This window comes from Kogia breviceps, chromosome 3 (genome assembly GCF_026419965.1).
Source record: "Kogia breviceps isolate mKogBre1 chromosome 3, mKogBre1 haplotype 1, whole genome shotgun sequence".
NCBI lineage: Eukaryota > Metazoa > Chordata > Mammalia > Artiodactyla > Physeteridae > Kogia > Kogia breviceps.
The window spans coordinates 68,269,767-68,294,367 of NC_081312.1; the positions used below are offsets into that span (position 1 = coordinate 68,269,767).

A 24,601-nucleotide genomic window follows, 5' to 3' on the forward strand; every position below is an offset into this window, starting at 1 on the left:
GATGACTCAGTTGCATTCCTGTGGAAATGACATAATTTCAATCCTTGACATTCAGGTAGATTTTCAAAATTTGATTATTACAATCACTTCTAAGATTTTACAACTCCAATTTCTTCTTCGGGATTAATTCTTAAGAGAAGTGCTTGGTCAAAGCTATTCTTTTAAAAATCTTTTTATATCAGCCAGCAAAATTTTGACAATTTATATTTCTAATAGTAGAGTATAAATGCATCAGTTAATTTTCCTGGATCCTTGACACAGTATTTTCTAAATCTTTGCATTATATTAATCTGCATTTCTCTGATTATTAGTGAAATTAAAACATTTAAAAAATGTTTTTGAGACATCTGATCCACAACATTTCAGTCTTTGACTTTCTCATCTCACATCTTTGAAGAAAATATAGGAAAAAATATGTCTAGGAAAGAAAGCCATCACTATTTTATATAAAGTTGTGGAAAGGGTGGGGGAGATAAGGAAATATTTATGCCATTGAATAAAAAAAAATACTAAGAACTGTTCAGTTTTCTTAGTAACATTCCCATTTTCTTGGGAACTCAACTTCCATTGTACTCTCTTAAATAGTAAGAAAGAAATGAAGAATAAAATAAAACTTACTTCCACTGTTTGATATATTGTAAGGGATTAAGGTTGCATCCAGCATCAGTTAAAGCTTTTTTGTATTGCTCCAAATCAGCCTGAAATAAGAAAAGAATCATATGACAAAAAATTTTACTTTCATGAAAGAGATCATTTTGTTTGTTGTCATTGGATTAATCAGAAAGTTAGACTAAAGGCATGAGCACCTAAGTAGAGTGGAGTGGTATCTTAAGGGAGTACCCAAATGAGCTTCTGAGATAAAAGTCACATATAATGAAAATTACCTTTGACAGGCTCCCAAATCACCTATAAAGTACAGTATTTTTTCATCCCTCAGTAAGCCCAACAGAGTCAGTTTTTCCTCCACTGTTGACATAGATTGCGTGTCCTTGGGATAAGCATTAAATGAAAGATCTGGCTTGATCAAGAATATTCCAAAATTGGAAACATGAGGGGAATGACGTTGACTTAGGGGACCTGCAGATTCAGTTCATCCCATCTCATATTCACTGCAGAGGTCCAAATTTATTAACTGAACAGCAGGTGTCCTACACTTTTTAAATAGTTTTCTTTCTTACTCTTTTTAAATTTCCTAATGAGGAAAGTCTAGTTGAATTTGTATATGTCACGGGAGCCTATCATCACAGTACTCCATTATAAAAATTTAAAAGAAAGAAACTTTTAAGCTCACCATCAAATCAGAGATGTTCACTACTTTGCATTTTGGGGGCTATTACATCAGTAGTCAAAATTTGCATCAAACCACTTAATGACCACTTAAACTTATGAAAAGACATAATTCTTACCAAAAATAAATGAAATAAAATAATGTGGTCAAATTAAGGGAAACTGCATTAAGTTTTAAAATCATATATTCCTAAGAAAATATAAATAGGCTATTAGAATCCCTTAAAGGAACACTCCCATTAATGACAGAGATGTTTCTAGAAAGAAAACTATAGAGTAATCCCCTCCCTTCAGTTTTACTTTCCATGGTTTCAGTTACTGTGATCAACTGAGGTCTGAAAATACTAAATGGAAATTCCCAGAAATAAACAATTCATATTGTGTGCCGTTTTGAGTAATGTGATGAAAACTTGTGCTTTCCTGATCAGTCCTGCCCCAACCATTGACATGATCTGCTCCTGACATCTAACAATCGACACCATCATGGCTTGATGACACAGGATCATCTGAAGCAGATGATTCTCCTTCAGTCAGAAGGTCAATAGTAGCCTAATGCTACATCACCATGCCTGTGTCATTCACCTCACTTCATCTCATCATGCAGGCATTTTATCAGCTCACATCATCATCATAGGAAGGATGACTACAGTACAATATATTTTGAGAGAAAGAGTCCACATTCACATAACTTTTATTGTAGCATATTGTTATAATTATTCTATTTTATTATTAGTTATTGTTGTTAATCTCTTACTGTGCCTAATTTATAAATTAAACTTTATCATAGGTATGTATGTATAGAAAAAAACAGTATATATGGTAATGGGAGGGGCGTTTGGTACTCTCTATGGTTTCAGGCATCCACTGGGGGTCCTGGAACATATCTCCCTTGGATAAGGGGGGACTACTGAACTTTCTTACTGAATTAAAAGTCAAGAAATGTATTCTTAGGAAAAAGCAGAATTGACCTAAAGCAAATACTGGGTTTACTTTGCTGTTTTAACATGACAAACAAAAAGAAGCCTTACAATCTACCGACATTAGAAAAATAATTGCTACCAGCAAAGGAAAGGCATTTACAACAGCCATATCATTCTAGGTGTCATTCCCAAGTTCCTTATGCTAGTTGCTCATCCAGTAAAATTATACGAAGTTAACATTAGAAAGAGTTAACAGGTCCCTAACCCAGCAACAAGACTGATAGCAAAATCACTGCTTTCCTTCACAGTATTACCTCTACATACTTAAATTTTTTTTTTTCCTCAAAAGCAATTGATGGCTTATTACAGAAAAAAGAAAACAACAAAATATCCCACAATCTACTCTTCCAGTGAGAAAAAAATCCAGAAAGGAAGATAGATTATTTTCCAATCATTCTTAGAAATTTATTCTGATATAAAAAGTAGCTTTTTTACTGCAATACAGTCTCTCAACCTTATTTTTATATGGATCAAATGATACATGTGAATCTGAAGTTTAATCTTAGGAAATTATTGATACAATATTTATATAACTTTTGGAAATTTAGATATTTTCCTCCAAGTGACTTCTCTATATTCTATAATGGACATTAGTCTTTGGTTTTTTGTTTGTTTGTTTGTTTATTTTTGGCTGCATTGGGTCTTCGTTGCTGCACGTGGGCTTTCTCTAGTTGCGGTGAGGGGGGCTACTCTTCGTTGTGGTGCGGGCACTTCTCATTGTGGTGGCTTCTCTTGTTGCGGAGCATGGGCTCTAGGCACACGGGCTTCAGTAGTTGAGGGCTCAGTAGTTGTGGCTTGCGGGCTCTAGAGCGTAGGCTCAGTAGTGGTGGTGCACGGGCTTAGTTGCTCCACGGCACGTGGGATCATCCTGGGCCAAGGATCAAACCCCATATCCCCCTGCACTGGCAGGCGGATTCTTAACCACTACGCCACCAGGGAAGTCCCTGGACATTAGTTTTAAAACAACTGCAAAATATTACCAAACTTTTACTTTAGGTTAAAGCTAAATTCCTTGTAAGGAAAATAAGTATTAGTGGCTATAGCTTAAAGAAATGGAACTTCTAGGATCATCACATCATGAGAAATAATAAGATCAATCTTTCAAAAGGCAGAGCAAACTTGGTTAACTTAGTTTAGAATAGTTATTTTCCAGAAATAAGAATTTTGGTCACGAATTCAGTTCATATTCTAACAACTTAAAAGTGGTGAGATATTTCATGAGTAAATAGTTCTCTTGGTGACAATAAATACTGCTATAATATTCAGCAGTAAATAGAACTAGCCTTAAGAAATTGTTTTTCTTTTAAAGGAAGGAATGAAGTATTTGGTTACAGTGATTTTTTACTTCTATTTTCTGAAACAAGCAAGTATTCTCCCTTCCTCCCAATAACTGAAAACAGAGGACATACCTCAGAAGGTGCTTGCTGTGCACTTATGTAATAGATAAGAAACAGCCTCATTTTATCTTCTGGAGTTCCTGCTACAAAGGGGAAAATAGATAAGGAAAAAAAGACTTTCATAATTCTGGTTGTTATGTATTATAGTCAACACTATAAACTCAAGGCATACATAAATGTGACAAGACAAACTAAGGTTCTTGATTCAAATGATTTAACGTTATAGGCACTAAATTACAACCATGTAAAACACAGATATGGAAAAAGATTAAATACTATAGGATTACAGGGATGAGCTATGGAAGCATCTCTATTCTATTTTCCAAACTGTCTATAGTGTTGTGATTTATGTTTCATATCTAAACTCAAAAAAGGGTAGGCAGGATAATCATACAATTCTAAAATAGTACACTTTTGAGATGAAAAGGGGGAGGCTAGTAATAAGTATGTAAGGACAACTGGTATATAAATGGGACTATCCTGGGAAACCAGCTGCATGGTCCCCTTAGGTACTGGGTTATGAAAACCTGCTGGCTAAAATAATCTAACTGAGCCTAAGGTCATACTTTTGAAATTGGAGCCACTAAATATACATTTCTCCCCTTTCTGAAGGGTCTATGAAGATTTGGAAAAACCATATGTCTACAGTATAATAAACACCATTGTATTATGCAGATTATTATCTGCCTGAAATTTTAAGACAAAACAAAAGATTTCAGAGAAATTTCTTGCTTGCAGTGCATCCTTTGAGCTGCTACTCCTATTATCCAAAGCCCGAGACTGTCCAGAGAATCCTTTTATTTCCCCCTCAGTTACTGGGTGTACTTCAATGCAAAGTGATAAGGCACTGGTCATGGGTAACTCAGTTTCACTATTCAACAAATACCCATATGCACTCTCACTTCAAAGTGTGTCCCAATACGTAAGAACTCAGAATTGTTATACTTTATTATAGAATAAAAACAAGAATAATCTTTTTGAAACATATTGACTGATGACCCACTGATTTTCTATCTTCAAATTAATCTCACTCCCTAAATATGACAAAGACTGGTAATAAAGATCAATGACAGGTTCTCCAACATTCTCATGCTTACAAATAAATACTGTATTTTAGATATACTGGATTCAGGGTTTTGTTTAAATCCTAGGAGAAAGCTGATATTTTTGTTTTAGCAGGTAATTAGCCTCGATGGGTTCAGACCAAAGCTCCTACCAGCCTCTGTGAGCCGTTTCCATCATGGATTCTATTTTTAAAATGTTTGCAGTGCTACTGGGAACTGTCCCACTGCCTAGCAGCCAATATGGGAACTTGGAGGTCATCTAGTCCTTCACCTCTCAGTCTTTGGAATGCTGTTTAGGATCAGATTCATGCATGCACAACTCAGAGGTGAGCCCAGGAATTCATAAACAACTTTATGGGGTTGCTTTCCTGAGCTCCTTCCTTCTGCAATCTCCCTGGTACTTTGTAGTTTCTTTGGCCTTCCCTTTTTAGTGCTCCAGCCAGAAAGCTTTGGCTTTAGGTACCCTGCTCCACTGTGTATTTCCTGAAACTATGATAAAACAGTTAGAGGACAAAAAGAAAAAGAGGAGCGGGGCTTGCTGTAGGCTCTTGGGACAATGGCTCCTAAGATACAAGAGAAAGGTTCCCGTCCCTCAGAGTTTTAGGGGCCTGTGGGTTCCTGCTGGTGCTTTTAATATCCACAGCACAGAGCATAGCCTCTTCAAGCTGACGTCTGGGTCCTTTGGACATGTTCCATCATGTTTTAAGTACTTTTCTTGCTTTCTGACACAAGAAAATGTTTCAGGCTCATTTTGTACTTTCTCTCCCTGGAATCAACCATACTCCAATGAGTCCTAGTAGAAAGTGGAATATATAGGGCTAAAATTTTTACTACTGGGGAACTGTTGCTTCTAGCCCTGCTCAGTTGGCAGAGTTAGGTAATACATATATATGTGTACACACACACACACTTATCTATGTTTATTTCTCTATTTGGCAAGTATTTAACAAAAACACCAAGTCTACATCAGCACCTCCAATTCCAATCCAATATTACTAGGGTTCATTCTAGTTTTCTTCTTTTCCATAGTTATAACTTCTATTTCTGATAGTGGGAAACCTGGCTCCCTTTTTATTACCCGATATATTTACTTACTTATCCAGTCCCCTGTATGTAACAAATATCTTATCTCTGCCACTGTCCCCTTGCCTACATGGACGATGTCTCCTCCACTTGGGCTCTGATTCTCTTCAATTGACCCACCCACGTGCCTGGCTATAATTCTCACCCCACCTGAGCCAATGTTTGGTTTGTCCTATGCAGGGTCACCCTCCTTAATCTGATAGAACTCTTATACCCTGTGCGGAACTGCTCCCACATGTGGACACTCCACTCACTTCACTTGGACTTTGACACTTCATGCTGGATTACCAACTCTCCCTCTACTGGATATGTGGATGCCCTTCTCATCCTGCTCAGGTTCTGACATCTTGTTCTAGGCTAAAGTGGTACTACACTGCTACTTTGCATGAATGCTTACCTTGCTCTGCTCTACTTAATGTCTATAATAATAAATGGTTTGAGAAAGTAAGGGAAAGGAAAAAGAAAGATTCTGATTGCTTTTTAAAATCAACACACTTAATTGTTTCAACTTTACTCAAAACTTATTGTAAATAACAAGGAATAGCTCTGAAGTGATGGACTTAGATGTATTTTTCATATTTTTAATTGTAAAGTACACATATCTTCAAAATGGTATGTTCTCCCCACATCTAACTTTTTAAAAGCGTGAGAAATACTATGGCTTCTCAGTTTTTATGACTACAACCCTTTAATTACAAACAAGTCAAAAAAATTTTAACCTTACTTTCCAACATGATATAAAATCTAAGGTCATATCAAAACTATAACTCAAAAAACACTATTATTTACTTGAAGAGCTTGTATGTAAAATATAAGCTAAATAGTTTATATGCTTTTTATTCATTTTTCAAAAGAGCTGAGATTCGAATTGAAAACTCTTCTGAAATTATCAAGCCTGTAAAGTTTAGAGAATTTTAGTGGCTAAAACCCTATGAAGATCTTATGATCATTATGATTGAAAACAATGATTAGATTATATTTTCTAAGTACAAATAGTTATATCTTGTTTTAAGAAAATCTAACAAACATATATTTAGATAAATATAAATATAAAGGTACTGTCTACAGAGTTTCTCTAAAAGTGAATTCCCAGGGGCCTCAGACATGAATCTGGGGTGCAGACGCCTGTCAAGCCCAGGCGGAGTCCCTGGTGCACGGGGCAGCACGGGTGGTGCAGATGGCCCGACTCTGACCCCAAGGACACCAGATCACCCTGTGCACCTCAGGCCACTGCCCTGTCCCTCCGGCAGCTCCAGGTCCCCACGGCCACACACCAGCCAGGCGGTTCCAGGGATTTGGATGTCCGTGTCTTTGGGGGACCATTACTTCGCCTGCCACATGCCGTGCGGCTGACAGGGTCTTGGTGCTCTGGTGGGGTGTCAGGCCTGGTCCTCTGAGGTGGGAGAGCTGAGTTTAGGACACTGGCCCACCAGAGGCCTCTGAGCTCCATGTAATATCAAACAGCGAAAGCTCTCCCAGAGATCTCCATCTCAACACGAAGACACAGCTCCACTCAACGACCAGCAAGCTACAGTGCTGGACACCCTATGCCAAACAACTAGCAAGATAGGAACACAACCCCACCCATTAGCAGAGAGGCTGCCTAAAATCATAATAAGGTCAAAGACAACCCAAAACACATCACCGGACGTGGTCCTGCTGACTAGAAAGACAAGATCCAGCTTCATCCACCAGAACACAGGCACTAGTCCTCTCCACCAGGAAGCCTACACAACCCACTGAACCAACCTTAGCCACTAGGGGCAGAGACCAAAAATAACAGTAACTACGAACCGGCAGCCTGCGAAAAGGAGACCCCAAACACAGTAAGTTAAGCAAAATGAGAAGACAGAGAAACACACAGCAGATGAAAGAGCAATGCAAAAACCCACCACAACTAACAAACGAAGAGGAAATAGGCAGTCTACCTGAAAAAGAATTCAGAATAATGACTGTAAAGATGATCTAAAATCTTGGAAATAGAATGGAGAAGTTACAAGAAACATTTAACAATGACCTGTAAAAACTAAAGTGCAAACAAACAATGGTGAACAACACAACAAATACAATTAAAATTTCTCTAGAAGGAATCAATAGCAGAATAACTGAGGCAGAAGAACGGATAAGTGACCTGGAAGATAAAATAGTGGAAATAACTACTACAAAGCAGAGTAAAGAAAATAAGAATGAAAAGAATTGAGGACAATATCAGAGACCTCTGGGACAACATTAAACACACCAATATTTGAATTATAGGGGTTCCAGAAGAAGAAGTGAAAAACAAAGGGAATGAGACAATATTTGAAGAGATTATAGCTGAAAACTTCCCTAATATGGGAAAGTAAATAGTCAATCAAGTCCAGGAAGCACAGAGAGTCCGATACAGGATAAATCCAAGGAGAAACACGCTAAGACACATATTAGTGAAACTATCAAAAATTAAGTACCAAAAAAATATTAAAAGCAGCAAGGGAAAAGCAACAAATAACATACAAGGGAATCCCCATAAGGTTAACAGCTGAACTTGCAGCAGAAACTCTGCAAGCCAGAAGGGAGTGGCAGGACATATTTAAAGTGAAGAATGGGAAAAACCTACAACCAAGATTACTCTATCAAACAAGGATCTCATTCAGATTCGACAGAGAAATTAAAACCTTTACAGACAAGCAAAAGATAAGAGAATTCTGCACCACCAAACCAGCTGTACAACAAATGCTAAAGGAACTTCTCTAGGCAGGAAACACAAGAGAAGGAAAAGACCTACAATAACAAACCAAAAACTATTAAGAAAATGGTAATAGGAACATAAATATCGATAACTACCTTATATTTAACTAGATTAAATGCTCCAACCAAAAGATACAGACTGGCTGAATGTATACAAAAACAAGACTCGTACATATACTGTCTACAAGACACCCACTTCAGACCTAGGGACACCTACAGACTGAAAGTGAGGGGATGGAAAAAGATATTCTATGCAAATGGAAATCAAAAGAAAGCTGGAGTAGCAATTCTCATATCAGACAAAATAGACTTTAAAGACGATTACAAGAGACAAAGGACACTATATAATGATCAATCCAAGAAGAAGATATAAGAAATGGAAATATTTATGCACCCAACATAAGAGCACCTCAATACATAAGGCAAATGCTAATAGCCATAAAAGGGGAAATCGACAGTAACACAATCATAGTATGGGATTTTAACACCCCACTTTCTCCAATGGACAGATCATCCAAAGTGAAAATAAATAAGGAAACAAAAGCTTTAAATGATACATTAAACAAAATGGACTTCATTGATATTTATAGGACATTCCATCCAAAAACAACACTTTCTTCTCAAGTGCTCATGGAACATTCTCCAGGATAGATCATATCTTGGGTCACAAATCAAGGCTTGGTAAATTTGAGAAAAATGAAATTGTCTCAAGTATCTTTTCTGACCACAATGCTATGAGACTAGATATCAATTATAGGAAAAAAACTGTAAACTATACAAACACATCAGGCTAAACAATACACTAGTAAATAACCAAGAGATCACTGAAGAAATCAAAGAGGAAATCAAAAAATACCTAGAAACAAATGACAATGAAAACACGATGACCCAAAATCTATGGGATGCAGCTGCAGCAAAAGCAGTTCTAAGAGGGAAGTTTATAGCAATACAATCCTACCTAGAGAAACAAGAAACATCTCAAATAAACAACCTAACCTTACACCGAAAGCAATTAGAGAAAGAACAAAAAATCCCCAAAGTTAGCAGAAGGAAACAAATCATAAAGATCAGATCAGAAATAAATGAAAAAGAAATGAAGGAAACCATAGCAAAGATGAATAAAACTAAAAGCTGGTTCTTTGAGAAGATAAAGTTGACAAACCATTAGCCAGACTCATCAAGAAAAAAAAGGAGAGGACTCAAATCAATACAATTAGAAATGAAAAAGGAGAGGTAACAATTGACATTGCAGAAATACAAAGGATCACGAGATTATTACAAGCAACTCTATGCCAATAAAATGAACAACGTGGAAAAATGGACAAATTCTTAGAAAAGCACAGCCTTCCGAGACTGAACCAAGAAGAAATAGAAAATATGAACAGACCAATCACAAGCACTGGAATTGAGACTGTGATTAAAAATCTTCCAAAAAACAAAAGCCCAGGACCTGATGGATTCACAGGCGAATTCTATCAAACATTTAGAGAAGAGCTAACTCCTATCCTTCTCAAATTCTTCTAAAATATAGCAGAGGGAGGAACACTCCCAAACTCACTCTACAAGGCCACCATAATGCTGATACTAAAACCAGACAAAGATGTCACAAAGAAAGAAAACTACAGGCCAGTTATCACTGATGAACACAGATGCAAAAATTCTCAACAAAATACTAGCAAACAGAATCCAACAACACATTAAAAGGATCATACACCATGATCAAGTGGGGTTTATCCCAGGAATACAAGGATTCTTCAATATACGCAAATCAATCAATGTGATATACCATAACAAATTGAAGAATAAAAACCATATGATCATCTCAATAGATGCAGAAAAAGCTTTCAACAAAATTCAACACCCATTTATGATAAAAACCCTCCAGGTAGTAGGCACAGAGGGAACTTACCTCAACATAATAAAGGCCATATGTGAGAAACGCACAGCCAACATTGTTTGCAATGATGAAAAATTGAAACCATTTCCTCTAAGATCAGGAACAAGACAAGGTTGTCCACTCTCACCACTATTATTCAACATAGTTTTGGAAGTTTTAGCCACAGCAATCAGAGAAGAAAAAGAAATAAAATGAATCCAAATTGGAAAAGAAGAAGTAAAGCTGTCACTGTTTACAGATGACATGATACGATACATAAGAGTATTCTAAAGATGGTACCAGAAAACTGCTAGAGCTAACCAATGAATCCGGTAAAGTAGCAGGATACAAAATTAATGCACAGAAATCTCTTTCATTCCTACACACTAATGATGAAAAATCTGAAAGAGAAATTAAGGGAACAGTCTCATTTACCATAGCAACAAAAAGAATAAAACACCTAGGAATAAACCTACCTGAGGAGACAAAAGACTTGTATGCAGAAAACTATGAGACACTGATGAAAGAAGTTAAAGATGACACAAACAGAGAGAAAGATATACCATGTTCTTGGATTGGAAGAATCAACATTGTGAAAATGAGTGTACTACCCAAAGCAATCTACAGATTCAATGCAATCCCTATCAAACTATCAATGGCATTTTTCACAGAACTACAACAGAAAATTGCACAATTTGTTTGGAAACACAAAAGACCTGAATAGCCAAAGCAATCTTGAGAAAGAAAAACAGAGCTGGAGGTATCAGGCTCCCAGACTTCAGATTATACTACAAAGCTATAGTAATCAAGACAATATGGTACTGGCACAAAAACAGAAATATAGATCAATGGAATAGGATAGAAAGCACAGAGATAAACCCACACACCTATGGTCACTTTATTTTTGATAAAGGAGGCAAGAATATACAGTGCAGAAAAGACAGCCTCTTCAATAAGTGGTGCTGGGAAAACTGGTCTGTTACATGTAAAAGACTAAAATTAGAACACTCCCTAACACCATACACAAAAATAAACTTAAAATGCATTAAAAACCTAAATGTAAGACCAGATACTATAAAACTCCTAGAGAAAAAAACATAGGCAGAACACTCTATGAGATAAATCACAGCAAGATCTTTTTTGACCCACCTCCTAGAGAAATGGAAATAAAAACAAAAATAAACAAATGGGACCTAATGAAACTTAAAACCTTTTGCACAGCAAAGGAAACCATAAACAAGATGAAAAGACAACACTCAGAATGGGAGAAAATATTTGCAATTGAAGCAACTGACAAAGGATTAATCTCCAAAATTTACAAGCAGCTCATGCAGCTCAATATCAAAAACACAAACAACCCAATCCAAAAATGAGCAGAGGAGCTAAATAGACATTTCACCAAAGAAGATATACAGATTGCCAACAAACATATGAAAGGCTGCTCAACATCACTAATCGTTAGAGAAATGCAAGTCAAAACTACAATGAGGTATCACCTCACACCAGTCAGAATGGCCATCATCAAAAAATCTACAAACAATAAATGCTGGAGAGGGTGTGGAAAAAAGGGAACCCTCTTGCACTGTTGGTGGGAATGTAAATTGATACAGCCACTATGGAGAACAGTATGGAGGTTCCTTAAAAAACTAAAAACAGGGCTTCCCTGGTGGTGCAGTGGTTGAGAATCTGCCTGCTAATGCAGGGGACACAGGTTCGAGCCCTGGTCTGGGAAGATCCCACATGCCGCGGGGCAACTGGGCCCGTGAGCCACAACTATTGAGCCTGCGTGTCTGGAGCCTGCGCTCCGCAACAAGAGAGGCCGCGGTAGTGAGAGGCCCGCGCATCGCGATGAAGAGTGGCCCCGCTTGCCACAACTAGAGAAAGCCCTCACACAGAAACGAAGACACAACACAGCAAAAATAAATAAATTAACTAATAAAGTCCTACCCCCAACATAAAAAAAAAATTAAAAAAACTAAAAACAGAACTACTATATGACCCAGCAATCCCACTACTGGACATATACCTTGGGAAAACCATAATTCAAAAAGAGTCATGGGGCTTCCCTGGTGGCACAGTGGTTGAGAGTCTGCCTGCTGATGCAGGGAACACAGGCTCGTGCCCTGGTCTGGGAAGATCCCACATGCCGCAGAGCTGTTAGGCCCGTGAACCATGGCTGCTGAGCCTGCGCCTCTGGAGCCTGTGCTCCGCAAAGGGAGAGGCCACAACAGTGAGAGGCCCGCATACCGCAAAAAAAAAAAAAAAAAGAGTCATGGAGAAGCCTCTTATTTATCCTCATCCACCAGAGGGCAGACAGCAGAAGCAAGAACTACAATCCTGCAGCCTGTGTAACAAAAACCAAATTCACAGAAAGACAGACAAGATGAAAAGGCAGAGGGCTATGTACCAGATGAAGGAACAAGACAAAACCCCAGAAAAACAACTGAATGAAATGGAGATAGGCAATCTTCCAGAAAAAGAATTCAGAATAATGACAGTGAAGATGATCCAGGACCTCAGAAAAAGAATGGAGGCAAAATGGAGAAGATGCAAGAAATCTTCCAAGAAACAAAAGTCCAGGACCAGATGGCTTCACAGGTGAATTCTATCAAACATTTAGAGAAGAGTTAACATCAATCCTTCTCAAACTCTTCCAAAATATTGCAGAAGGAACACTCCCAAACGCATTCTACAAGGCCACCATCACCCTGATACCAAAACCAGACAAAGATACTACGAAAAAAGAAAATTACAGACCAATATCACTGATGAATATAGATGCAAAAATCCTCAACAAAATACTAGCAAACAGAATCCAACAACACATTAAAAGGATTATACATCATGATCAAGTAGGATTTATCCCAGAGATGCAAGGTTTCTTCAATATATGCAAATCATCAATGTGATACACCATATTAACAAATTGAGGAAGAAAAAACATATGATCATTTCAATAGATGCAGAAAAAGCCTTTGACAAAATTCAACACATATTTATGATAAAAATTCTCCAGAAAGTGGGCATAGAGGGAAATTACCTCAACATAATAAAGGCATATATGAAAAAAAAAAAAAAAAAAAGAAAAGTAATGTACCACAATGTTCATTGCAGCTCTATTTACAATAGCCAGGACATGGAAGCAACCTAAGTGTCCATCGACCGATGAATGGATAAAGAAGATGTGGCACATATACACAATGGAATATTAGCCATAAAAAGAAACGAAACTGAGTTATCTGTAGTGAGGTGGAGGGACCTAGAGACTATCATACAGAGTGAAGTAAGAAAGAGAAAAAGAAATACTGTATGCTAACACATATATATGGAATCTTAAAAAAAAAAAAAAAGAAAGAAAAAAGAAAGGTTCTGAAGAACCTAGAGGCAGGACAGGAATAAAGACGCAGACGTAGAGAATGGACTTGAGGACACGGGGAGGCGGAAGGGTAAGCTGGGACAGAGAGAGTGGCATGGACTTATGTATACTAACCAATGTAAAGTAGATAGTTATTGGGAAGCAGCCGCATAGCACAGGGAGATCAGCTCGGTGCTTTGTGACCACCTAGAGGGGTGGGGTAGGGAGGGTGGGAGGGAGACGCAAGGGGGAGGAGATATGGGGATATATGTATATGTATAGCTGATTCACTTTGTTATAAAGCAGAAACTAACACACCAGTGTAAAGCAATTATACTCCAATAAAGGTGTTTAAAAAAAGTGAATTCCCTAAATATTTAAAACAAAATTCAGTTTTAGATACATCTTTTTAGGAAACTCTTTAGGGTGAAACCAAAGTAATTAGAAACAGCATCACTTAGAGATGCTTGCTTTGAATATTTTACCTTCAAATCTTCCTGGAGTCAGCAGAAATTGAGCTTTAAATGTATCACTTTAAACAAATGAATATAAAAAGTGCTTAAATACCCCCCCCCCCAAAAAAAGCACTTACATCCATCAAAGAAAAGTTCAATAAAATAAAATGTAAATCATTTTTCTACTTTAGTAACTGCTGTGCTACAAACTTCTCAACAGGAAATAGCTCATTTAATTATCTCATTAATAGCAAAGATTGTGAGAAAAACAATGATTTTATTCAGATTTTACTCAAACTGAAAATGCTGGATTCATCAGAAGTAAAACTTACATTAACCTCAAATTCATGGTACATACCATCAGGGTCTGATATTATATCTAGAAGAGATTTATCCAGAGTAGTTTTGCTCATTATTTTTTCTTCATATTCAAAATATACATCCAATTTTCTTGCCTGTTTCAAAATAAGTGTCAGATTAGAATACATCAAGTAATAAAAACACACTAAAGGACTCTCAGCTTACAAGTTTCTGTTTTCTATGATCAATTTGAAAAACAAATTGTTCATTTCCTAGTAGAATTAAAGTTTCTTACTTTTGATCATATAGTTAATGTAAAAACAATGATAGATTGACTATTATATTTATATTTTACTTCTAAATTCAGAATTAACTCTGCATGTCATATATTAGCAAAGACAAAAAAATCACACAAATCTCAATTATTGTATTAATTAGTAACTAGCATACAAATAACACTGTATTCCATGCAAATTAATGTCAAGTGGTCGTGTTATGTTTACTTTTTTAGTGAGTAAATTCAGATATTTTCATCCTGACTGGAAAGTTACCCTAATTATTTTCAATGGTTTTTAAATAAACTATTTTCCTACTTAATACTTTGAAGTTTAGATAATGGAAAAGTAGTCAAACTTAGCTTTTCTGTAAGGCAGCTTTTCTAATTTAAAATTCGTTGATTAAAATTATCCAAATGAAATTAACATGTTAGGATAATCCAAGGTAAATAAAAATTATCGAATATCTATTAAATTATGCTTCAAATAAGACAAAAGAGAGAAAAGAACATGCTTTACTACTGAAGGTATTACCAATCTAAGTAGAAACCATTCATGAAATAAATGAGAATACTTATGAGATACCAACAAAGAACTAAAATATAAATATAGAATATAAAAAATAGATTAAGCTCAGATGATAGAATGAAATAAATAACTAACCAACTGTGGAGAAGGAAGTGATGAGTTTTTGAATTGTTTTGAAAGTGATTTGGAGACATGGATAGACAGAGTTCATTTCAGTTAAAGGGATCATACCAAGGCATAATCAGAGTGGATAGATCTGAATGGCAGACTCAGGAGTGATTTCATATATGAGGCAACAGGCAATCAACGAGTCCCTCAATCCCACTCCCCTGCGGTGGCACACAAGGCCAGAGCTTTAAACAGATGAAATATTCCGTTTGAAAATCCAAACAACATGAAAAGGTAAATACATTGAGACCTGTCTTCACTCCTGTCCTTTTCCACCCAATTTCCACCTGCTTCTTTGGATATTCTTTATTTCTCCTATAGTTTTTCACTTTCTCTATGCAAATAGTATCTATACCCTAAGATCCCTCTGCTTTCTGCCACAAGAGGTAATATACTATACTCTTCTGTCCCTTGTTTTCACTCAATATAACCAGTACATGGAGAATTTCCTTATTAGTGAAGTCTAGATAAGAGTTAATAAACTCTGTCAGAGTTTTCCTTTTTATAAATGGCTCTTCATATTCTTCAGATTCCCTGATACAGGAACCATTTTAACTACTGTATAAAGCTACTTTGAATAACAAAGTAGATGAGAGGTAAAGTCCTAGGAATGTTAAAATGTAATATCAAAAATGAACAAAAGAAATAGAAAGGAGATCCTAGGAAAGAGAACATGGTGGTGACTGTGAATGGAAAGGAAGAGACAGAGATACTTAATAATTAACATGAGAATGTATATGGGAAGGAAGCTAGTGAAAAAAAGTCAAAGATAACTCCTGGGGAACTAGGATAATAGTAGTAGGAACTATGTTAACATAAATATTAGATTGGGAAAGGCTAATTATCTGTAAAGTTAGGAATGGAAGGGGGAAGGTGATAAAATAAGGTGTTAGGCTGACTTTCGGGCCCTCACAATCTGCTCCAGCCAAATTTTCTGTTTTATCACTATTCACTAGGTTCAGTTCCCTCTAGTCACATCAATTAACTCACTGACTTTCATTAAATGTAGTGTATGCTTTTAATCCTCAAGGCTTAGGCTTGGGTTATACTCTTAGCTTTTTTAGAATGTATTTCTTGCCCATCACCTGCCCAGTGAATTCTACTCATTTTTCAAGGTCCAGCCTCTTTGCAGCATCTCTGTAACTCTTCAGTCTCTGTTCTTCCCCTTTCCTGCCCCTCCCCCAATCTTCGTCACTGGGAGAATTTATTAATCCCTTAAGTGTGTACTGACAGCACTTTGTACACTTCATAAAAATGATCACACCACATTACTGTCTTTGGTTTACCTGTTACCCTCCTAAAACTGTAGACTCCTTAAAGGGTGTCTAATTAATTGTTTAACCCTAGGAGTCTAACACAGCACCTGGCTCATAACAAGTACTTGATAAAATATTTGTTGAACGTCTAAGGTAAGAGCAGGACATATACAGATCAAGTAGTCATCTTTAAAAGTTATGAAGGTAGATAAATGAACCTCTATAAGTGAAAAATGTAAAGAATCAAGTCTTTAGTGATTTAATATATAAAACTAAGTAGGCTAAATGCCATAATGGAATCTAATGTCTGTACCTATATAAATCAATGAAGAAACATGGTTCACTGATTTATGGAGGTACAGACATTAGATTCATTTTGCTCTTCTTGATGTGTTGATGTGTTAGCTTACCCCTAGTTTAACTTCTAATTAACAATGGAAACAATTCAAAAACAAGTTAATTTGACTGCTAATGGGTAGAGTTTCTTTTGAAGGTGATGATAATGTTCTAAAATTGCATTGTGATTATGGTTGCATAACTGTGAATATACTAAAAACCAGTAAATTGTACACTTTAAATAGGTGAATTGTATGGTATGTGAATTATATCTCAATAAAGGAGTTAAAGAAAAATAACAGCATTTCAATATACTGATTGGAAGGGAGCCTCATGTGGGAAAGAAAGGAGTGGAGATTTTCTAACCTGCATGAAAGGACTAGTATCTGTTCAGTATCTATTATGTGCAAGGCACTTTACTTACAGCTATGGCTTTCAAATGTTTTTAAACAGAGAACCTCAGGACCCTCTTTCTCAAACCAAATCTTCTGCAGAACCCTAAACATAAAGATACAAGTGACCCATTAAATGTCTCTATTGAGCTCTAGGGTACCAGAGAACAGTGTTTAAGAACTACAAACTTAGATTATCTCATTTAATTCTCCAGATAACACTATGAGCTAGGAATTATTAGTCCCATTTTAAAGATGAAGAAATAGACACAAAGAAACAAATTTATCCAAGGTTACCAGAGTAGAAGTAGTAGAGAGTTGAGATTCAAATCCAGGTCATACTCCAATGTACACCCACAGATAAAGAGTAGGGAAAATTACATTTTCCTCAAGAACAACTTATTGCTTCCTTTGTATATGCTTTATGAAAGAAAGTATATGTGTCAATTAGTATATATTTGGGGTTTTTTTGTAATACACATAATTTACATATATGTGGTAAAAGGTTACTTTGTCCAGAGACATAATATCTATAGGTTGGTCCTTTTTCACTTTCTTGAAATAAGGGAAAATACTAAGAGAAACAACTTCTGTCCCAAAGATTGATTATTCTTCTACATATGGATTCAAAGAAGGACAAAAATTGGATAACAAGAGTTATGTGGAAAATAGACAAATTAAAAATATAAAAATAACAAGGTCAAGATAATAAACAGATTTTTGGTAGCTTCAATAAATATCAAGAATAAATGACCAAGAAGGGAATATTACAGAAAAATAAAGGACTATATATGGAATACAAATTATATCTAGTGAATATAAACTCTGAGAGCCATGAATTTCCTAAAAATCCCTTTAGAAGAGCTAAGAGAAGAATTTGATTAAAAAAAAAAAATTCTAGTGTTTTTCCTCCCAATTTCAGAGTTATCAGTGGACAATCAGACTGATGTTTTTCATTTCTCAGTGCACTGTGTCAACATTCATATCAAATTAACCACATATATATGTATTTTATATATATTATCCAACTAAATGTACTGAATTGTCATTTACTTGTAACTGTGTTTATAGTTTTGTTAATTTGAAATAAAGTGTAAAGTGTTATGTATATGTCTGTGTGTATGGCATTTTTTGACTGGTGACAGCCAATAGTCTACTGGGCTTAAAAAGAACAAAAGAAGGGACACTTCTAAAAACCCTCAAGTCATTCGGGATGTATAACTAGTATGCATTTCTTGCCTTTTGAGAACCCATTACCTAGGAAGATTTATTGATGACCCATACAGGACATGAAAGGAATTCCTTTTTCCTTCCTACGACTGTGGGGGATTTTTTTCCTTCTCTTTTACCATTCCTCTGTTTATCCTAGCTACAGACACCACCATTCTGGGACTCCCTATTCACTGCTAGCTACAACCTCAGTCATAGACTGAGGTGATGACAAAGACTAGAGTGGTATTTCTTGGCCTTCCTTCTTCTCCAAGCCCCAATTCTATTCCCTAGTCAGCAGTAAAAGTAAAGACAAGAAGGGATTAGACAGTTATTACTTCCTTTCACTACTAAGAATTCCAATAATCTTCTACCAGTACTTCTTACAGGAGAGAGAAGGGATGATAAACCCTTCTTTGCTGCAACACAACATTTGAAACATTCCAGATTATGAATTAAATAGGGTTTGTAGGACAGGGACCTATCTGCCATGTTAATGTCTATAGGAAAGTATATCCTTAAGCTAAAATGAACTTAGAACTATACTTTTAGGATATAACCTAATCTTAAGTTGAAGATCCTTTACACTCTAGCCTTTTCTTGTTTTTCCTTTCTTTTTTAAATGTGCAGTTCCTATCATCATTCAAGGCTGTTTTGGATAATTCTTCCTCCAGGTGAGTGGCCTCTGTATGCTGTGTTATAATAGTCTGTGGTCTGTATATGTCACTAGAGTATAAAGTCTAGATTATACTAAGCTATTTGTTCATTATTTTATGCCTTGTGCCCCGCAAGATGACTGGAATTCTCTAAAACTCAATTGCCTTTCATAATATAACACAATAGCATGTTAATATATTTTTAGTTATTTAGGTGTATTTTTTGCTGCATTTCATGCCAGTGGGTTTATATGGGTTTGCTAACATGAAAAATTATGTTGCACTAAAACTGGATGTTCCATGAAAATATTTAAGGTGTTCTATAGCACAGCTGGCTGAGAATATTTATTCTGGAGCATTTGCTCATATGCCACAGTGACTTAGAAATCTTGAATAAAATTCATCATTATACTTCTACCTCACTTCTGTGCAGAGATGGGACAGTATACTGTCAAGGTGAGTAACCTGATTAGGATCTTCAATTTCTACAACAGGCTATCAACCTTACTAGTTAGTTAACTCATTTCCAAATATATGCATTTTTCTCTCAATCAACAACACTGACTTTCTAGCATTCCAGGCCCAAATCGGAAGGCGTAACCTCAACTTCTCTGCTATCTAAATCCAGCCAATTTAAAAAAGTGATAATTATTATATTATTTAAAGAATGCAAAATATTTCCACTTTAGTTACTAAAAATTCTATTCTTAGTGTAAGGAAAAAAACACTAGAATGTTATAAACTTAGACTTTATGACATTGGTCACTCATAAAACTGCCCTCAATGAATTATATTTTAATATTATGCCCTTAATGTTCATTAAGTTGCTGTGTAAAATCCATGACAGTAGCTGATATTAAAATATTGCATTGTTATACATCACTAAATTTACTCTAGATAATGCCCAATATGAACAATGTCTGTTGTAACATAATACTAAGGAACACTTTGCTTAGAATAAAAAACAAATTCTTTCTGAGAAATTTTTCAAGAATTTAATTGTATCTCTTTACTGTGGTTGCCAGAAAATTCAAAGCCAAATTTGAGAATTACAATTATAACTATATAGAAACTATTGTGAGTTTCTATTTCATGATTTTTGCTGTATGTGCTATTCGTGGAAGCTGAGTTTTAGAATAAGAAAACAAGTTTATTTAATCTATAAATTTATCTTATATATTGACTCCTACTAAAAATATTTAAATTCTAACAAAAATGATCTATGTAATAAGAAATTTTAAATGTATATGAAATGATCTTTATAGATGACAAATATTAAAATACTAATATTAGCAACCTTATTATAATGAAATACAAAAAAATTGCTTTATCTATATTTCTGGAGAAATATGGCACCTGTAAACTATTATGTCTTATTTTACCATACCTCTCAGAAGCATTTAGTTTTACTTCACTAATGTGTTGAACTCTCAAAAGATATACCCAGGAAAAGAACAGCAAATTAAATCCAAGTAAACAGAAGAAAAGAAATGATAAAAATCAGAGCAGAAATCAATGAAATTAAAAACAAGAAATCACTAGAGAAAAATCACTGGAACCAAAAGCTGGTTCTTTGAAATGATCAATCAAATTGGTAAAACTTCTAGCCAGGTTAACTAAGAATAAAGAAGAGAAGACATAAATAGTATCAGAAATGAAAGAGGGGCCATAATTACTGATCCCATGACATTAAAAGGATAATAAAAATATTTTAAACAACTTTGTGCCTATAAATTTGATAACCTAGGTGAAATGAACCAATTCCCTGAAAGACACAATCTATCAAAACTCACTTATGGAATGAATAGGCCTATATTATTAAAGAAATTGATCAATAATGAATAGCTTTCCAAAACAGAAAGCATAAGGTCTAGGTGAGTTACTAGTGAATTCTACCAAATATTTAAGGAAGAAATCATTCCAAATCTCTACAATCTCTTCCAGAAAATAGAATGCAAATGAACTAGATGTTTTCTTGCTAAGATCAGGAACAAGGTAAAGATGTTCCTTCTCACACTCCTACTCAACCGTGTACTAGAAGTCCTAGCTAATGCAATAAACAAGAAAAGGAAATAAAAAGCATACAGATTGGGAAGGAAGAAGAAAGCTGTCTTTGTTTGCAGATGACACTACTGTCTATGTAGAAAATCCCAAAGAAACACCAAAAAATCTCCTGGAACTAATAAGTGATTATAGCAAGATTGTAGGACACAAGGTTAATATACAAAAGTCAACCGGTTTCCAATATACTAGCAATGGACAATTGAACTTTGAAATTAAAGGAAATACCATTTTTATTAGTACTCAAAAAATAAATGAAGAGATATTTCTTATTTATGAATAGGTAGACTCATTATTGTCAAGATGTCAGTTCTTCCCACTTGATCTATAGATTCAACACAATTCCAGTCAAAATCTCAGCAGGTTATTTGGTGGATATTGACAAACTCATTCTAAGGTTTATATGGAGACAGGAAAGACCCAGAATAGTCAACACATTATTGAAGGAGGAAAAAAAAAGGATGGAGGACTGACAACACCTGATTTTAATACTTAACTTAAAAGCTGCAATAATTAAGACAGTGTGGTGTTTGTGGAAAAAAAAAACAGACAAATATATCAATGATAGTACAGAAACAGACTCACGCAAATATAGCTGACTAATCTTTGACAGAAGCGCAAATGCAATTCAGTGGAGGAGGAAAGTCTTTTCAACAAATGGTGAAGGAACAACTGGACATCCACATGCAAAAAAAAATGACACACCCAACACCTTTCACAAAAATTGACTCAAAATGGATCACAGACCTAAATGTAAATGCAAAAATAAAACTCCTACAAGATACCAGGAGAAAATTTAGATGACCTGGGTATAGTGGTGACTTTTTAGATAGAACACCAAAGGCACGATCCATGAAAGAAATAATTAAAAAGATGGACTTGATTAAAATTAGAGGCCTCTGTTCTGTGAAAGATACTACCAAGAGAATGAGAAGACAAGCCATAGACTGGGAGAAGATAATTGTAAAGACACATCCATTAAGGGATTCTAACACCCCCTCACCAAATACAAAGAACTCTTAAAATTCAGCAATAAGAAAACAAAATACAATTTAAAAATGGGCCGAAGACCTGAACAGACGTTTCATGAAAGAAGATAAGCAGATGGCAAGTAAGTGTATGAAAAGATGCTTCACATCGTATGACATCAGAAAAATGCAAATTAAAATAAGACACACTTGGGATTTCCCTGGCAGTCCAGGGGTTAAGACCCCACCCTTCCAATGCTGGGGGCGTGGGTTCGATCCCTGGTTGGGGAACTAAGATCCTGCATGCTGCTGCAGAGAAGCCAAAAGTAAATAAATAAATAAATTAAATTAAATAAATAATAAAAGTATGTACATGTAATAACCTATAAGGGGAAACAATCTGAAAAAAAGTATGTATAAAACTGAATCACTGTGCTGTACACATGAAACTAACACGACATTGTATATAAATCAACTATACTTCAATAAAAATAAAGTATGTACAAAACATAGGACATCATATATAAAAAAAGACACACTACATACCTATCAGAATGATTAAAATCCAACACTGGCAACACCAGATGCTGGTGAAGATATGAAGCAACAGGAACTCTCATTCACTGCTGATGCGAATGCAAAATGGTACAGCCACCTTGGAAGACAGTTTGGCAGTTGGCAGTTTTTTACAATTCTAAACATACTCTGGCCATATGATCCAGCAATCATCCTCTTAGATATTTACTGGAAGGAGTTGAAAACTTATGCCCACCCCAAAACCATCACATGGATGTTTATAGCAGCTTTATTCATAAATGCCAAGAGTTGGGAGCACCCAAGATGTCCTTCAATAACTGAATGAATAAATAAACTATGGTAAATCCAGACAATGGAATATTATTAGCAATAAAAAGAAATGAGCTATTAAGTCATGAAAAGACACAGAAGGGTCTTAAATGCATTTTACTAAATAAAAGACACTACTCTGAAAAAGTTACATACTGTATGATTCCAACTATCTGATATTCTGGAAAACAATACTGTGGAGACAATAAAAAATCAGTGGTTGTCAGGGATCTGGGGGGAGGGAAGAAGGGATATATAGGTGGAGCACAGGGGATTTTAGAGCAGTTGAACAGTATGATATTGTAATGATGGATACATGTCATTATACATTTGTCAAAACCCACAGAATGTACAACACAAAGAGTGAACCCTAATGTAACTACAGATTTTAGTTGGTATTAATAATGTATTAATATTGGCTTATCAATTGTAACAAATGTACCACATTAATGCAAGAGATTAATAACAGGGGAAACTGGGGACAGGTGGGTAAGAAGATACATGGAAATCCTCTGTACTTTTCACTCATTTTCCTGCAAACATTAAACTGCTCTAAAAAAATAGTCTATTAATTTAAAAAAACCTAAAGCCAAAAAAGACATGCATCTAATGTAAAACAAAAGAAAGGGCCACATTTAATAAAGAGTGTTTGCAATATCTTGGGAAGATTTGTGTAGCTTTGAATAATAACACCTTTCACTTTTACTTCTCCATAGATATTATATAAAATAACTCAAACCAAAGGAAAACAACATAGATATGATTTTGCATGTGCTTCAAAAAAAAGATAGCTTTAGGAGTGTAGTCTTACATTGACAATAAATACACAAAGTATATAATACATACATATATTTGTATGTATTCATGTTTGCTACTACAGTCAATAAGTAACCCTAGTATGGAATTTTTCTTGAGGTATTTATTGGTATTTCAACATAACTGACCTTTAAAACAAACCCATTATTTTAAAAAGTATACTTGTTTTACGAAACAATTTAAAAGTTCACTAAATTTTCATTTCCTATTTAAGCATTCATGGACATAAAGGACTAGGCCAACTGAGTATTTTTTAAATTAATGAATAAACACATTGAATGGTCAAATATTTTAATAAGACAACAGGGGTTCCCTACTTCTACTTTTTGCTTGTTTACATTACTTTTGAACCCATGGTTACTCTAAAGGGATTATAAAAGAGCAAAACCATTCTCATTACATTTTTGGTGATTATGTTTTAAGGAACTACAGCACAGTAGACAGAGTATGGGATTTAAAAGTCAAAAGCCAAAGTTCAAGTTCAGTCTCTGGCAGTTGGTCTCAAGTCATGTACTCAGTATCTCTGAGATTTGTTTTCCTCTGTAGAATGAGAGAACATGTCTATT

The 24,601-nt window shown here is 35.4% G+C and overlaps 1 protein-coding gene across 1 annotated transcript in view; it reads right to left on the reverse strand.

Moving 5' to 3' along the window:
* Window positions 1-24,601, reverse strand: part of SCFD1 (sec1 family domain containing 1) — a 130,361-nt gene that overhangs the window by 41,109 nt on the left and 64,651 nt on the right. The window contains exons 15-17 of the mRNA XM_059057225.2: window positions 14,583-14,679; window positions 3,677-3,747; window positions 619-698 (exon numbers count right to left, since the gene is read on the reverse strand). Coding sequence (XP_058913208.2) covers window positions 619-698; window positions 3,677-3,747; window positions 14,583-14,679 — 248 coding nt within the window. The remainder of the gene's footprint in view (window positions 1-618; window positions 699-3,676; window positions 3,748-14,582; window positions 14,680-24,601) is intronic.